The sequence below is a fragment of the Penicillium robsamsonii genome (genome assembly GCF_028829455.1).
Source record: "Penicillium robsamsonii strain IBT 29466 chromosome Unknown utg000001l_segment0_segment0, whole genome shotgun sequence".
NCBI classification, from domain to species: Eukaryota; Fungi; Ascomycota; class Eurotiomycetes; order Eurotiales; family Aspergillaceae; genus Penicillium; species Penicillium robsamsonii.
The window spans coordinates 2,621,886-2,638,887 of NW_026643219.1; the positions used below are offsets into that span (position 1 = coordinate 2,621,886).

Genomic DNA, 17,002 nt, shown 5'->3' on the forward strand with positions numbered 1-17,002 from the left:
TTCAATACTACATTTTCAAGATCATATCACTGCTGCGGGCAATCAGGCACTCCGCCAGCTCCAGGCACCGCACCTCCCAGGTCCTCCATGAGGGGATTCGACACGAGTTCTTCAGGTGGGCTTCCAGCGGCTTGCATCTGGGACATAGTCAGTAAAACGAAACCTACGAAGATCTTAATCCATTATAAAAAGTCACAACTCACCTCCTGCATCCTCTCCCACACATACTCCCGACATTTAGGATCATCATCCGAGAACCCCTTCTCCTCAAACTTGCCCACAATTTGCTTAACAACGCGCGCCTGCGTCTCAAACCGCTCCATATCCTCAGCCGAAACCTTCCCATTACCCTTATTCTTCTCAATCCACGGCCCAAACTTAACATCCAACTCCTTCATGGGCTCATACAACATCTCCTTATTAGAAAGCTGCTCCATCATCCCCATAAACATCTTCGATAAATCACCATCTTCACCGGCGCCTGATGCGCCTGCCTCAACAGCCTTGAGCAGCTGCGCCAGCATATCATCAGAGATATCATCTTCATTACTAGCGGCCGCAGTAGCTTTATCACCACTTTCCTTCATCCGACCCATCGTGCGCTTAATAGCGTCGTTGAACGAGTCAGGTTGTTCCGCACCTACTGCTGGTGTATTAGACGATCCCTGAGTACTAGGAGCAGAGATACCAGCCGCGGCAGCGGCAGCAGCAAGATTCTCCGCCGAGGCACCAGCACCACCCTCTTCGGCCATCACGTCTGCGAGTAGCTGTTTGAGGAAGTCGCCTGGCGGGATCCCGCTCTCTTCGAGCTGTTTTGCAAAGACGTCGGCGCCTTGGTCGACCGTTGCTTGGAAGTTGGGGTCTGTGCTGGTTGCGCCGTCGGGTCCCATCATGTTCGCCATGTCTTGTTCGAGTTGCTTGAGGAAGGCATCTTCGTCGAAGTCTGGGGGTGTGATTCCTGTTGAGGGGTCTGGGTTGGTGGGTGCGGGTTGGGTTGCGGGAGGGGCGGGTTTGGGTTTGTTGAAGTCGTCGAGGACGTCTGGAGGTGTGAGCGTGTGTTATTTTGCGTGGCGGGGTGAAGGGGAGGGAGGGGGAGAGGTGGGTATTTGTTACCATCTAGCTCATCAAAGTCCGAGTCTTCATCGTCATCTACGACTGCAGCTGCTTCCTGTGTTTGTTCTGGGGCTGGGGCTGGTTCTGTTGCTGCCGGCGCGGCTGCATTGCGCGCGGGCTGGGATTCTTGTGTCGGCGCGGTGGGAGCCTCGGGGCGATCGGTCGGCAAGGGGGTGGACATATTGAAGAGGAATAAACTATGATTCTCAATTGAAAATACGGCCCGATCGGAGTGAAGGTTAATTTTTTTGGAGGTTGAAAGTCTGGAGATGAGGTTGACATGTGACGGGTGTTTGGCGGGGGAAATGCCGATCGCCGAGGGTTTACATTTTGCCTAGGTAGACCTCAGGTACCTGGGTAGACACTAATATGTAGGGTCTTCTATAGAAGGTTGATTCATCTTCAAAAGTACAAGTCCAGATCTATAATTTGCTGGTTCAATCGAGATCGAGTTCCAAGGTTACCCTGTTCACACAAAAGTACGATGAGATTCTGCAGTCCAAGCCATACTATTAATAAATCATATAAGATCTAGCAACCTCCCCATAGACTCCGCACATCCATGAGATCATAAATTCAGACCAAATGCGTGAGTCCTTGGCACATACCCCCCCGCATAACAACCAGGCTGTTCCATGCGAGAAAAATCTGCAATGCATTCTAAGTCCGGGGAAGGGGCGTCATGCGATGATCGTTGGTCTCCGAGGGGAACCAATCGAGGGTGGCGCGTGATTCGCTTCCGTGTGCCCCAATGGGTCAGGGGTCATGTGGCATTTGGATCTGAAGGCGGAGGACTCCGAAGACCCAATAATGGTCAATGGGACGATCTAGCCGGTATCGGATATACGGCAACCACGTTGAGGGTTCTCCGCGGACAACTTTTCAACAGGTTACAGGTTGCAGGTTGCAGGTTGCAGGTTACAGGTTACAGGTTACAGGTTACAGGTTGCAGGTTACAGGTGAAGTGTACAGGCGAAGCGTTGCTCAATTCGCAGGGCGAATCCACAAAGGTGTGGATCATGTGTCCGTGGGAATAAGGCCATTCAACTAAAAACGTGGACCCAAGAAAAATAAAAGGCCCAAAAGAGTTAGAGAAAGGAGAAAAAGGAAAAAAATAGGTCAAAAGAGTTCACCTGGGCAGGTACGCGAGCCCCTCCTGACCGGACAGACTTTTTCTTGTTAGTCAATTGCTTTACTTATTTTTTTTTTTTTTTCTCTTTTATCTCAATTCCTCTGACTCTTTCTTTCTCATAATTCAGTTTTCTTTATGTCACTTGAATTGCCTTGAAAGCACGTCCCTTTAGCCGCGCGTGTGTGCCTTGCCTGGCTCTTACCCTTTTTATCCTTTATCTTCTTTTTTTTCTTTTTTTTTTTTCGCTTTTTTGCCGGCCAACAGGTCCGGCAACGCGGGGAAAACTGGCTGTGTCTGTTCCGTGTGCGGAGGGCCGCCTACAGGCTTGAATTAGATTATATAATGGTCTCTATCGTCGACCATAGTGATATGGCCATGGACTCAATCGTGCCCAAACATGAACCTGGTCCTGATGGTTCCATCAGTTCGACCGTGTCGACACCAGATCCAGAAGCAGAACCCTTGACTCAGGATGCCGCGCAAACTCAGAAGAGGAAGGGAGGCAGGAAACCTGTACGTAACATCTTTTGCAAATCTGGGGCCCCGCATTCCCTCCGTGTCACTCACTTATATTGAATATACTAACTCCCTTTTCAGATATATGCCACCTCAGAAGAGCGAAAGCAACGCAACAGGCAGGCCCAGGCGGCCTTCCGAGAACGCAGGACGGAGTATATCCGCCAGCTAGAGACCACCATCAAACGCAATGAGGAATCTCTACAGAGTCTACAGCAGAGTCATCGTAGTGCCGCCGACGAATGTCTAATGTTGCGGTATAAGAACTCCCTGCTGGAGCGCATTCTCCTTGAAAAAGGTAACCTACCCCAACTCTCTAGCTCGAAACCCCAACTAACCTTCCCCACCAGGCATCGATGTTCAGGCCGAACTACGTCTGAAAACAGGGGCGCCGGGCGCTCCCCCCAAGGCAAACCCTATGCCCAAGGCACCCAGTGCAGGGGCCCGCCCAACCCAACGACACCCCGCAGGCATCGCCTCGAAGCCCGAGACGTTCGGCATGTCGCAGCGGGAAGGCGCATACGGGATCCCGTCGCCGCAGTTCCAAGCAACCCCCACCTCTCACGTTTCCTCGCCCTCACACGCCAAGTCCCCCGGCTTCGGTTTCCAGGGCGCCATGTCACCCGTCGAGGGACGGCCCCAGCTCCTCCCCCAACCCCGGACTTTTAGTCAGACGTCGCCGCCGGCAATCAGCATGCCACAGACCGAACCGTCAGACTCCAAACCCCAGTCCCGTGGAGCCATGGGTCCTCGCGGTGCGCGGGTCGCAGCGGCTGCTTACTATCCATCTCCATTCCAGAAACACTACGATCAACTCGGTAGGCCCATCTTCACCTCACAAGTTCCTTCCCAGCTGACCTCTCAAGCAGAACAGGAGTACGATGCCCAGGCCGATATGGTCGATGACGACCACGACGGCTCAACATCCTATGTCCCCGGCTTCACCCCGCAATCCGTCGCCTCGGGCTCCCACAATATGTCCGGTTTCAACCAACCACCGGGCGAGGGCACGCCCACCGATTTCGGAAATGCAAATCAGCTGCTCGGTCAGTACGAGCCGATGCTGGACACGGATCCGTTCGGGTTAAGCGCTAGCATGCACTTCCCCACCCCGTTCAACTACGAGCACAACTCGAGGCAATAAACTTGAAAATTTGTCTACTTTTCTTTTCTTATTCTCTTGTTCTATATTATCTCTGTCCATCTTATGTGGTAAATGATCATCTCTTCCTAAAAGTTTGATATGAGCATTTCCCGGCGTTGCGAGGTTTTGATACCATTCTCTTCTGCTTTTCTTCAGAGGTACATATGACTTTTTGTATATGAATTCACATCACGGCCTTTAGCTAATTTATCCATCATATTTTGCATTTACTAAGCCTGCAAGTCTACTCAAAGAGTCAATGATATTATATACTCATATTCCAACTCACCATCTCCTACACCTGCCAGGATCTAGGTATTATCTACGCGGAAGGGATTAAGCTTTTGACGTCTGAGAAGTCGGTCTATTAGAGATCGAGATGCGGATTAAAATTCGGATTCGGATTGAGATTATGGTGAGGGTTAGTGTTGTGTTCACTATTTTATATGAGAGACGATTATTTTTGTGCGCTTGGTACTTCCGTTGCTATGGATATTTTTTAGCATTGCTGCTCCGGCTCATACCTCGCACTCTTGGTGTTTAGGTGTGAGATTCTGTTTGGATGGGGTTGGATTGTGGGGATGGTTGCAGGCAACGCTATGTACTTTTGGCAATGCGGCCGAATTTCATCGCACTTGGATCTCACAGAGTTCCCGTAAAACAAATATGGGAGCCAACCCTCTTGGTTTAGGGACGTCCTTGTGCTTGGAGAGTTCGTATTAGATGTTAGGCTGTAAAAAATGCGGTCTGGAGGAATAGGATGATTCGTATCTACACGTCCACAGGTAGTTTGTCCAGTTGACGTAGGTAACTTTGTAACTCCGTAACTTCCAAGTGATGATCTTATTAGCTTGGAGCCGCAATCGATCATAGTATTTTACTTCGGACATTATCATTAATGCTACTTCTGATAGGTGAATCCGGGGAATAGCGGGATTATAAACGCTAATATGGAGTTAAGCAACTGGTTATGTCCGGGTTGTACGAGTATCTAGTTCCTCGATGGCTCGATCTATAAAGGGTCGCGAAACTCGCTTTCTGTATAACTTTCATCATACATATTCCATTACGTACTTCAAGAAAGAGAATACCACACCCCACTGCTTTCACCTTCTACACCTCACGCTCCATCAGCCTGACTACAAACATTCTCACCATGCACGTCTTCGTTACTGGAGCCACCGGCTTCATCGGAAGAGCAGTCGTTGACGAGCTCCTAACCGCCGGCCACACAGTTATAGGCCTCGCACGCTCCGATGAAGCCGCCGCTTCCTTAACAGCAAAAGGCGTCAAAGTACTCCGCGGTTCCTTCCGCGACCCCGAGATCATCAAGCAAGGCGCAAGCGAGGCCGACGGCGTGATCAACCTTGCATTCGACCACGACTTCAGTAAATACGAGCAGAACTGCCTCGACGAGAAAGAAACCATCGAAACCATAGGCTCGGTCCTGATCGGAACCAACAAGCCTCTGATCACCACCTCCGGCACGTTGGTACTCCCCAAGGGTAAACTCAGCACGGAAGCCGACGTTGTTGATTACGAACAAGCGATGAACATCCGCGCTCGTAACGAGAATGTTATTTCCCATCTTGCTAAGCAAAACGTGCGTTCTTGTGTCATCCGTCTGTCGCCGACTGTACACGGCGAGGGGGACCATGCGTTCGTCGATAGACTCGCTGCTCTGGCTCATTCACAGGGTAATGCGATTTACATCGGCGAGGGATTAAATCGCTGGCCTGCTGTTCATCGTCATGATGCGGCGCGGCTCTACCGACTTGCCCTAGAGAAGGGTGTTGCGGGAAGCATCTACCATGCTGTGGGCGAAGAGGGTGTGCCCATGAAAGATATTGCTGCAGCTATTGGTCAGAATCTAGGTCTCCCTGCTGTATCTAAGTCCCCTGAAGAAATGGGGAGCCTTGACGGCTTCATGTCTATGGTTACGAGCCTCGATAACCCGACTTCAAGCAAAAAGACCCAGGAACTTCTTGGTTGGGAGCCAGTTGGCCGGAAGCTTTTGGATGATATCAAGGCTGGTGTTTACGCCCAAAAGTGAGGGGATTGTAATTTGTAATTCGGTTTATAACCTGTATATAATTTTGGAACAAGGAAAGCTTTGGAGCTTGGGGCATATATGACCGGAATGCATACCGAAGGGATAGAGAATGGCCAATGCAAGTGCTAGCTAGCCGCAACCATCCCCACCACATACCAATGCAAATCCAAACTTATCGGATTTTTGCCACGGAATTTGCCACGGATAGCTCTAGGATAGCTCTCCATGATAGCTCCATATAGCTCCATGATTACATAGCTACTGCAAGGTTGCAATAAAGTACGGTGTTGTCCACAGTCAGATCGGCATACTCCACCGGGACATGTCAATTTTGTGTAAGTTAATGAATGGATTGATCATACACAGAAAGGGTGGATATTAGCTGTACAAGAGCGAATAAACCCAGCAAGTATAAGAAATGGATCCTCCAGAGCAGTCCTTGACGTAATGATTACATAAGGTACCCTAAGCCCTAGACTGCGGGCAGCCAATCAGCGGGCGCGGGCATTTTCGCTTAGGAGCAGAAGCCGCCTTTCCTGATTAGTCACCTTACACCCTGCAACCACAAACCGTGGGCCTCTCTTCACCCTGATCATTCATCATCATCAAATTGACAGGCCGGATTCCCTTGGGTTCTGCCTTGTGCACCGTTAACTCCTCTAGACCGATTGTCTAAAGTTGAGCGCCTCCCCCCCGGAAGGTCTCCGAAACACAACAGGCGTCATGGCGGAGTCCGTCCGGTCGAAGGTACGCTGAAATTGGAGCTCTCCTGCGCGCTGCTAGCGATGCAACGCTGAAACGAAATCGCGATCTGGAAGTGATTTGGGGTTGAGGAATTTTTTTTTAAAATGTCCAATAACTAATTCGAATTGATTTCATATAGAACCTCTACGAGCTTCTGGGTAAATTTGTCTCCCTCTCCCTTGAATCCCAATCCTCGGCTGTCTTTTCCGACGACAATGAGCTCTGAGCTCTTTCTATTCAGAAGAATACAGCTCCATTGGAATCCGTGCCATCCGTTTTATTCGGTCCTTTTGATCACTAACGTTACCTATGATCAGGTAACGACCCAGAGCTCGACCCCAACAGACCCCCTCCTCCTCCCACTAAGGCTGTCGACCGTCCCGCCGACCGCTCCGGAAAGCGTGATACTCCCAAGGAGCAGCCCGCTCGTCACACCGAGGCCAACGCCCGCCGCGGTGGCAACCGTGCCGCCGGCAACGAGGCCGGTATGTGAATCTAAAGAATCGGTTCCTAAACGGAATAATCGGAACTAATCAATTGGGTAGCTTACCGTGACCGCAACGCTGGCCGTGCCCACAACCGTGAGAAGCCCACCGATGAGGCTACTGCCCCCGCCCGCCGTGGTGGCCGTGGCGGCCGCGGTGACCGCCAGTCCCGCACTGGCCAGACGTAAGCGAATCCCTCGAAACGAATTGAAAGCCGAACGAAAAAAATCATGAACAAACCATGATATCTCGTTGGGCGAGCCCACAATTTCGAAATGACGAAAACTAACTTGGATTTCGATAATACAGCGACACCCGCAAGCAGGTCCAGCAGGGCTGGGGTGCCGAGAGCGGCGAGAAGACCCTAGACGACGAGCGCCAGGGTGAGAAGATCGCCAAGAAGGAGGAGAACGAGCCCCAGACCCCCGCCGAGGCCGAGGAGCAGGAGGAGCCCGATAACTCCAAGTCCTTCGCCGACTACCTTGCCGAGAAGGCTCAGCGCGAGACTTTCGCCGCCAAGCCCGAGCGCACCGCCAACGAGGGCACCAAGCTCGACAAGAAGTGGGCTGCCGCCAAGGAGCTCGCCAAGCAGGAGGAAGCCGCCTACATCCAGCCTTCCCAGGAGAAGGCCAAGCGCGAGAAGCAGCGCAAGGAGAAGAACTTCCTTGACGTTGACCTCCGCTACGTCGAGCCTCCCCGCAGCGGCCCCGCCCCCCGCGGCCGTGGCGACCGTGCCCCCCGTGGTGACCGTCCCGCCCGTGGTGGTGAGCGCAGCGAGCGTGGCCGTGGTGGCCCCCGTGGTGGCGACCGTGCCCCCCGCGGTGACCGCCCCGCCCGTGGTGGTGCTGCCCCCGCTGCTCGCGGTGGTGCTCCCCGTGCCAACGCCCGTGGCCCTGCCGGCCCCACCGTCGACGAGAAGAACTTCCCCAGCCTCGGCGGCAACTAAATTGCCTGACCTTGTCGGGAACTCGTGCTCCCAGACATGGATGTCATTGATATTCCCGGCTCTTCCATCCCCTTTCTCCATCTGCTAGGTGTGCAAGTTCACCCGGAGGTGGTATTTATTGTGTCGCTTCAATCTGTGATGGTTTTTATTTTCTCTTTCTCATGGGGATTGGGGCTTGGGAGCTTTGTGTGGGAATGTGAAGGATTATCCGTGCTTCTGTCGGATGCAAAAACTGCCCAGTTTTAAGTTTTTTCTTTTATCTTGGGAAAAGACATATTCCGGGTTGGTCTTATATGTGTTGTGTGTGTGTTTACATTTGCCTTCGGTGAGCAAACGCGAATTGGATGACTGAATTCAATGGGCCCATGTAATTTGAATCGATCCAGAAGAAGTCAACAAAAAAAATAGGAACGCAAAGAAATCTTCAATTGAATTACGGGACATGTCTGCTTCTTATATCCACTAGTATCTTAGATCTGCCAGTGGGGTTGTACTTGGTCTGGCAGATGTACGCTTTTCGATGTATAGGATGGACTTGTACGGAAATTAACCCAAATTGTGCTTGGATTTACCCAAAGTGCTACGGATGTATGTATGGACTTAACGCTAGGTATGTACTAATGATAAGATAGCAAAAGTCGCACAATTCTGGCCGGGGGTGTGGATGCAATGAAAATGAGAGACGACAACAGATCCACTGTGTCAACGCCTCTCCATCTATGACCCCTCGGTGTGACGAAATGCAAGTTTCTACAGCTCCTCGCCATGACGGTTCTGCCCCAACATAGTGAACTCTTTCGCGGCAAACTCGGCATTCTGGGTCCAACCCGCCAAGGTCTCCTCATCGACTTCGTCGAGGAAAGACAGGCCATCCATTGCTTTTCCACCACAGGCACGCTCCAACGCCAGGAAAGCAAAATGGCCACCAATGACAGGCCGAGCGAAGAAGGTCGGATTAGGGAAGCCCCCGTTACCCTCCGTGTCGTGCAAGTCCGTGAATGGACGATCAGTGGTGGTCTCATTGACCCAACGCGCGACAGACTCGAGGACCTCTGTACGCACATCCTTGGAGGCAACAGCCATTGAGAAGAACTCCCAGTCAGTCTTGGTGTAAAGGTGGCGGCTGTCAAGAGGAAGGCCGTACTTCTGACGCACATAGTGATACCAGACCGATTGTTTCTGGTAAACATGACGTGGAACAAAACCAGGTGAGTCAGTATCAGTATCCTCTAGATGGAAGCAGAGCTGGGCGTCGGCGTAGAGGTTGTAGAGCGTTGTCCAAGAGCCATACCAGTCATAGGCAAGCTTGGCATGGGAGCCATCTCGGGACATGCCAAACTCCTCCCATTTGGCAATGTAGTCGCTGGCGACTTTCTGCGTGTGGAGTTAGTCAATCTACCAGGACACACAGATCAAAGATAGTTCGAACCTTGAAATAAGCAGCGTCGACATCGTGACCGGCTACCTCGGCTATCTTGCTCATGGCGTTGATGCCCACAATTCCCTTAAGGGCCAGATTGGTCTGGAGAGCCAGCCAGCCTGCAAAATCATCGGTGGAGACTGTTCTCAGGATTAGCATTGGTTATTACACCACCAGAGAAAGATAGAGGATTGTTCTTACGTTGGTTAGCAGGCTCAAGAGAGAATTCCACCAGATATCCAGTCCACTGTTTCCAGAGACTATAGCTTCGCTTCACCCATTTTTCAGCTTCATGCTGGCCCTTCTTACCACCGCCCCATTTTCCATCTTGGTGAGCAATTCCAGATAGTACCTGCAGGTTACTAAGAGGGAATAGTCCCGAATTCTCGTTTTCGGAGCTTGATGAGGGCAACCCTTGTGTTGACCAGATGGACGAGGCCGCGGCAGAGTCTTCATAGCGAAGCGAGTTCACGATAGCCAACCCCATGATGAGGATATTACCGCATTCTTCGACCGGCATGTACTCGTCCTTCCCGTCAGGATGTCCAGTGGCATTGGGGAAGTGTGTACCCAAATCGTGCATCGCATACTTATTAGGGTATTGCCCGCTCAGCATGTGCTCGATCAGCGGCTCCAAAAGGTACGCCAACCACCGGGGGTTCGTGTACATGAAGAATGGGAATGCGGGGAAGATGACATCGATGGTTTGGAAGTTGCCATTTGAAGAGATCTCCTTTAGGAACAGGATCGGGTCCTCCGGAGTTCCTGAAAATGTAGTTGCGCCCATGACCTGCCGCGCAGTTAGGGCAACGATCTCGACATAGTCATCAGCTCCAGACAAGTACGCGTCATCTGCCAACTGCTGCGAGTAATTGGATGCCAGAGAACTAGCAGCAGCGAAGTCCCTGTAGTGGAAATTCAGGAGCTCTTCGGTTGTTGAGTACCAAGATTCCCACAAGGGTCGCATCATGGTGAGCCCACGAGATGACGCATACTGAACAACAGGGATTTGAATAAAAGCGAGAGTGAATGTTACGCTGTCGGCGTAACTCTTGGATGAATGGCCGAGGTGGAAAGTCTTGGAGAAGGCAAAAACGGGCGATCGATCCCGAATTGCACGGAATTTATCATCATTGGTGTTTTGCAGAGCTCCAGAGCTAGCGAAGACTCGGCGTACCTGAGTCGCATCTCCAGACTGGTATTCAATGTCCTGGGTTGTGATTAGCTATACATCAGTTCGTTTTGACGAGATCGAACTCACAGATGGTCCAGTGAAATGCAGAGTGCCCCATTCGGCACGGTCGCGAGTCTCTGTGAGATCAAGCTCGTTCTCCCTCTGCACTTGCCATCGATTAAGGGCAAGCTCCTCGTGCTTAGCCTGCAGAGTATCCAATCCCCACTTGATCTTGCTACCGGTATCTCCGCTGACCCAACGGCCATCAACATCCATATAGATGCTCACGTCGACATCGCCTTGCACATCGATTGTGACATAGGAGGCCGGGATTGACTGCCGTAGAGTTGAAGTCGGCGTAATTGGTGATAGGAATGAAATTGTAATGTCGATGGGGTTTGCAGAACCAGTGTCGATATGGTAGGTCAGGTTGGTCGTCGAGGCATCGTAGTTCAGGCCAAGGTAGTTAGGGAACTTGATCTTGTAGCTATAATTTGTTAGTGCACAAGTACACACATATGATTGTTTTGTAAAGCCATACCTTGCCTTATCATCCAAAGACTCATGGGGTTTGCCAAGAAGAGGGTAAACAGTATTCTGACCCGGAAGTTGAGCCATCAAAGAAAGTCCCACCTCCTCTCCAGTGTAGAACATGGGCCATTTTGACCAAGGCGTATCCCGCGCATTTGCAAGCCAAGTGCTCAGATATGGATTTCGTACGACCAAGGGGATCACAGGTGGAGTAAGCGAAGATGCGGTGCCAACCGCTGCCTGAAAGACAGCGGCCAGGGCCACGAGCGACAGCTGCATGGTCACGCTTGGCGAAGGTGACACGGCGTTTGGTCCACGATAAAATTGGGAGCAATAATAGAATATATAGATGTAACGAATGTAGTGTATCTGAAAATCTGAAATGAATGCAATGTTGCAGTGGAAATCAAGGGAGAGGGAATGTCAGGTACATAAATAGGTAGATGAAATGCGGGGGAAGGATCAACGTTAAAAGTTACTCTTAGCTGTGGAAGTTGATGAGATGAATTGCATCTTGCTATAGTCATCTCATCTTTTCTTTTTTTTTATATCCTGTTCCTCTACAGTGCATTGAGACTCGAGTTCTTCTTCTCCGATGATGTCATTCGGAGCACTATCTAATCAGGGCACATCCAAGGGATATTATGCATTGCTCTGAACTACATCCGGCAGACTTCCATTGAACCATAGGCAAAAAAGTGAGAGATCAGTCAAAAGCAGCAATGGTGGATTGAATAAAAATCGCTGTTTTCAGCAATTTATACAGGAATGAAGGCCTGAGAAATCAGGTCAATATCCACTCGTAACTAACGTATTTCACAAGCGAGTGAATCACACAAGCGAGTGAATCACCCCACCTCATCTATAAAATTCAAACGTATTTATCTCAACCAAAACACCATTAAATTAAATAAACTGAAATCATCATCTATCTGGACATGCATCTCTTCTATGACCCTGATTTTTACATAGCCCGCATGTTGGTAATGCTCTCGTTCGTGGCTGCAAAGGTGGCGAAGGCCTTCTTCGCCGGGGGGTACAGGCGTTTCAACTGCTTCCACCGGCTGCATAATTAATGTAGATGCTTCTTGCACTGTTAAACCTGTATCGGCAGGTATCTGTCTCCGAGATCTAGTACGCTTTTGCTTCTGCTTCTCATTGGCGGCGCGTAAATCGCTTACTTCTTTCTCAAGAAATGCGGCGGATTGCATAGTGATTTGGCATGCTTTTAAAACCTGGTTTATGGCGGAATTCAATGGACTCGGGGGGCTTCTCGACCTCGTACGAAGTAGGGCTTTAATTGATGAAGCTTGTTTTTGTAATTGCACATAGTTCGAGGGCGTTTTTGGATCCCAATCACTACCCCGGCTAGGGGGGGGGTGTAGGGGTTCGAAGCTGAATATCAAGCTTTGAAATCACTTCTTCCGGTGCAAAAGGTATTAAACCAGCAGATCGAAAGCTGTTTTTAATAGTCTCCGATTTAAAAGCTTTAATTCGTGCAAGAGGGTATGCTTCAAGGAAGTCAAGTTTATCGATATGGTTGATCCCGTTCCGCATTTTCATTTCGATAAGCCGACCGTACGAACGCTTTAACACCGCAAAACAACCAATATCAAGAGGTTGTAAAAGATGTGAAGAATGTGCAGGCATACAGATTGGTATGATGTCGTTTTTTTCACAGATTTCATCGAATTTCGGGGTTAAATGGCTTCCGTGGCCGTCGAGGATCAAAAGTCGATACCGTCCTTTCACCCGCGAAAAAGTTGATGGAATAAAGAGTTTTTCGAGCCAACGAAGGCTAATCTCATCAGAAGTCCAGCCGTTTGGGCTTACTTCAAATCGCCAGTCCATCGGAAGGTTATTGAACCAACTCTTAATCAAAACTTTGCCTTTAAAAATGATGCATGGAGGAAGCGCCCATCCCGAAGCATTCGTACATTCAATAGTAGTCACCCACTCGCGATTTCCAGGTTGTAAAAGCGATCGCCGACCATAGTGTTCAGCCTTTGTGATAATCTTCGCGGTCGCTATCAATCCCATCGCGAAACCAGTCTCATCGAAGTTATAAACGTCGTCGGGATCAATACCATATTGAATGATAGATTTTTGAACGAGATTAAACCATTCCCTAATGATTTTTGGGTCTTCGCATTTCGCGCGCTCGTAATTATAACGTTTTGAGAACCGACAAGATAGGTTTGGATGTCGTTTAACAAAATTTGTAACCCAATTCTCGCCGACCATAGTGTTCAGCCTTTGTGATAATCTTCGCGGTCGCTATCAATCCCATCGCGAAACCAGTCTCATCGAAGTTATAAACGTCGTCGGGATCAATACCATATTGAATGATAGATTTTTGAACGAGATTAAACCATTCCCTAATGATTTTTGGGTCTTCGCATTTCGCGCGCTCGTAATTATAACGTTTTGAGAACCGACAAGATAGGTTTGGATGTCGTTTAACAAAATTTGTAACCCAATTCTCGCCGACCGAAAGAACTGGGGTAGTTCCACGTTGTTGGAGAAGAAGATCCGCCATTTCTCGGACTGTAGAATGCCGGGGGGCTGATCCACGAGAATCCATAGAAATAATCCATTTTTGAAGAGATTCCTCTTCAATTTGGGTTAATTTAGAAGAGTTTGCACGAACAGTCGCGCGGTTTTGGACCCCATTATACCGCCGGTTCAAAGTTGAAACTGGTACTTCAAATCGGCGTGCTGCTTCGCGTATAGAGTGTATTTCTTGCTTTTCAATAGCCTGGATAGCTAGTAAGATCCTACCCTCCTGCTCAACCGATTTTTGGGGGTTTCGGGGGCGAATTGGTGGCATGGTAGGTGGTTGAATTGATTAAGTGCTAATTCATTGACGCGTTTTGGGTGGGGTGATTCACTCGCTTGTGTGATCCACTCGCTTGTGAAATACGTTAAATATTCTGTCTGCATATCCACCAAATATATAGACATAGGGAAATTGGCTTGATAAGAAAAGCAAGTGTAAGACATTGTCATATTCCAACCTCCTTTTGCTGTTGTCTGTCTCAATGTTCCAAGCTCAGCTGTACTATATAAACTGTTCTATCTGTTAGATGCAATAAGTCAGTGAGTAGGCTTTATATAGATCACAACAGGGTGTGGAGAAGCTCTTATTGAGCAGAGTAAAATTACAAGCAGACCCAAAGTGTGTAAATTGACCAACCAAGCAAGAAGCACCGTAATAGGGCAGTGTCTACGGGGGACATAGTGTGTCGTTGAAAAGCGACAACACACAGACCACTACGGAGTAAATCAACAGCACTTAGGACATAACCCTAAATGGATATATATCGTAGGAGATTTATAAATGGAAACCCGGATGCTAGTCATGCACCTGGATGCATGGATTTTATATTGTTATTGATCACAAAGTTCCTCTCGATATACTTCAGCTCTGCCGTAAACTATATCTTATTTTGTCCAACTAACTATACTACTACATGCTTATTCATTTTGGTCCCTTCCCAGTATGAAAGTAAAAGCATTGTAAATGACATTTTTTGTTTTTCTCCTGGAATTTAATCGCGTTCGTGGGGTCTCCAACCCTTGTGGATCCAGGACACGAAAAGGACTAGACGCGCCCCGGCCGGGGTTGAGCATTCTGTGTGTGTGTGAGAGAGACAGTCTTGTGAATCTTTATGAAAGGGTCTTAGAAAAGTAAATTGGGATATTAGGGTATATAAAAGAGATCCTAAAGGACATTGCATCTCCAATATCAAAAAGCCTGACATGGGAACATTGTGAAGAAAAGTCAAATTTATACGCGTCTATAGAATAACAAGCATATAGCAGTAAACTATTAACGATTTTTAACCCAACTAATAGGAGTACTAGTACTAATAGTACAGTATCAAAACAATTGCATTCACATCCAAACGCGTGCTCAACACGCCCGTGTGGAGCCCAGTCCGTGCTCTATACAAGGCTAGTAAGGTATCGGGGGACTAAACGCGATCGACGCGACCGTTTTTCTTTTTCTAGTTCGACTTTCTACTCTCAACCTTCTACCTTCTACCTTCTACCTCTCAACTTCTTACTTCTAATTGGGATTGCAATTCTCTTTACATACTGCATTGGTTCGCGTCAACATCAGACTCCCCCGCAGCACCAGATACCATCTCGACCTTTCCCTTCGATCCTCCCTAGGCTAGAACCTACTACTCGAAAGCCCCATAATGAACTCGACTTCAGTTCAATTCAGCCCTATCAAGGACGGGCGACGAATTCTCGGCGAGAAAGACTCGAACGCGTGTCTGTCCCCCGCTACACACGCCAAACCCTCATTCCCGGCCATTGGGACCCCGGTCAAGCGGATGTCAATTGCTACCTCACCTAAGAAGCTTCTTCCTTCTCCCATATTTGCAGGCCAAAAACGGACACGGGATCAAGTGGATGAAATGGAAGAAAACCTCGGACACGTGCAGGCGCGGAAATCCTCTCCGCAGCCGGGTGTCCAATCCACTGTCAATGATGATATGCAATGCCAGGTAAGCCCATGCGAGACAGACAAAGATGCCCCGAGAATGATAAATCCCAAGCTAACCATATAACGCGCGAATAATAGCTCACCCAAACCCCCACACCACAAAACTCACAACCTGAACGCGACCATATACAAGATCTAATGGACACCGATCAATCGTTCAATGTGCCCAGCACCCCCGAGGAAGAAACGTGTAACGTTATCTCAGACTCTGATGCGCGAAAAATGTTCATCCAACAAGTATGTGAAGCATGAAATCAATATCAAGCACTTTCTCCAGCGCAGATTCTAACAGTTGAACAGAAAGCAAGCCTTCTCCGATCAAGACTACAAAGTGCGATGCGCAATGTGACAGACCACCAATTCGAACGCCGGATCTCCGAGCTAGAAGCACACAGTCGCAAATGCCCACGACTCTCACTTTCCGTCCTCTCCACACCACCCCTCTCATCCCGCAAGCACTACACATCCTTCCCATCCTCGCAAATGAAGACACCCCGCATTGGCTGCGCTGGCTTCACTTCCACTCCCTCCCACAGCACACCCGATCTCCCGGGTCGACCTTCCCCATTGTCTTCCAGTGTTATTCAGCAACGCACAAAGTCACACGCGCAACGAACACCACCTCGTGCACTCGGCTCCCCAATGCAGCTGAGCAGTCCTCCAGCTACGGTTATTCGCCGCGAAGCCGATAGGGAAGCAAGCATGGGCCCAAGAGCTGAGCTTAGTATGGGAGATGTGGATGACATGTCGCCGTCACAGCGAGGGGATGCGGTCGATGGGTTATTGAAACTCATGAGTACGACAGGCAATCAAAGTTCGGACGCCTGGACTGGATGATTTAGCTGCATTTTCTTTTTTCTGTGTTGATATTCTTTTCAGACTATTGCTTCCTGTGTGGGGCATGGCTGAGTGAATCAAGTCGCATTGCAATGGATCTATTTCCAAAGCAATGTATTACATGGTGTGCAGGGCCGAACGACGAGCATATCGAGATTTGATATACTTGGAGTATTGGTCCTAACATGAAAGCGGGTTATCCTATTTTGGAAACATGCAGCATTATTAGAATAATTCGTCTCTATGTTGCGATCAATGATACCATTTGTGCATTTGAACAATTTCTCAACATCAGTATACAAATTCGAGACCAATAGCAGTGCCGTCTTCCCAGGCGAGAGTACACAAGACTGCCACGCAGGGTGTCACCCAAGGATGTAAGGACAAT

At 49.2% G+C, this 17,002-nt stretch overlaps 6 protein-coding genes across 6 annotated transcripts; 4 read left to right on the plus strand and 2 right to left on the minus strand.

Annotated features, from left to right (window-relative positions):
* Positions 1–26: 26 nt before the first annotated feature.
* Positions 27–1,294, minus strand: pex19 (putative peroxisomal membrane protein receptor Pex19; the record flags this gene model as incomplete). The annotated part of the gene is made up of 3 exons (XM_057225314.1): positions 27–137; positions 204–1,039; positions 1,114–1,294. The coding sequence occupies 3 exons, from the start codon at positions 1,292–1,294 to the stop codon at positions 27–29; spliced, it is 1,128 nt and encodes a 375-aa protein (XP_057089330.1).
* A 1,293-nt stretch (positions 1,295–2,587) lies between these two features.
* On the plus strand, positions 2,588–3,905 carry N7447_001039 (bZIP transcription factor; the record flags this gene model as incomplete). Its single annotated transcript, XM_057225315.1, has 3 exons — positions 2,588–2,758; positions 2,843–3,059; positions 3,112–3,905. The coding sequence occupies 3 exons, from the start codon at positions 2,588–2,590 to the stop codon at positions 3,903–3,905; spliced, it is 1,182 nt and encodes a 393-aa protein (XP_057089331.1).
* Positions 3,906–5,061: 1,156 nt separating this feature from the next.
* Positions 5,062–5,958, plus strand: N7447_001040 (SDR family oxidoreductase; the record flags this gene model as incomplete). Its single annotated transcript, XM_057225316.1, has 1 exon — positions 5,062–5,958. One exon carries the CDS (start codon positions 5,062–5,064, stop codon positions 5,956–5,958), a length of 897 nt encoding a protein of 298 aa, XP_057089332.1.
* A 723-nt stretch (positions 5,959–6,681) lies between these two features.
* stm1 (uncharacterized protein) lies at positions 6,682–8,133 on the plus strand (the record flags this gene model as incomplete). The annotated part of the gene is made up of 5 exons (XM_057225317.1): positions 6,682–6,705; positions 6,842–6,860; positions 7,020–7,187; positions 7,248–7,371; positions 7,497–8,133. The coding sequence occupies 5 exons, from the start codon at positions 6,682–6,684 to the stop codon at positions 8,131–8,133; spliced, it is 972 nt and encodes a 323-aa protein (XP_057089333.1).
* Positions 8,134–8,883: 750 nt separating this feature from the next.
* On the minus strand, positions 8,884–11,537 carry N7447_001042 (putative glutaminase; the record flags this gene model as incomplete). Its single annotated transcript, XM_057225318.1, has 5 exons — positions 8,884–9,507; positions 9,563–9,693; positions 9,755–10,763; positions 10,815–11,214; positions 11,269–11,537. The coding sequence occupies 5 exons, from the start codon at positions 11,535–11,537 to the stop codon at positions 8,884–8,886; spliced, it is 2,433 nt and encodes an 810-aa protein (XP_057089334.1).
* A 3,929-nt stretch (positions 11,538–15,466) lies between these two features.
* On the plus strand, positions 15,467–16,614 carry N7447_001043 (uncharacterized protein; the record flags this gene model as incomplete). Its single annotated transcript, XM_057225319.1, has 3 exons — positions 15,467–15,778; positions 15,856–16,014; positions 16,078–16,614. 3 exons carry the CDS (start codon positions 15,467–15,469, stop codon positions 16,612–16,614), a joined length of 1,008 nt encoding a protein of 335 aa, XP_057089335.1.
* Between the last annotated feature and the right edge of the window lie 388 nt (positions 16,615–17,002).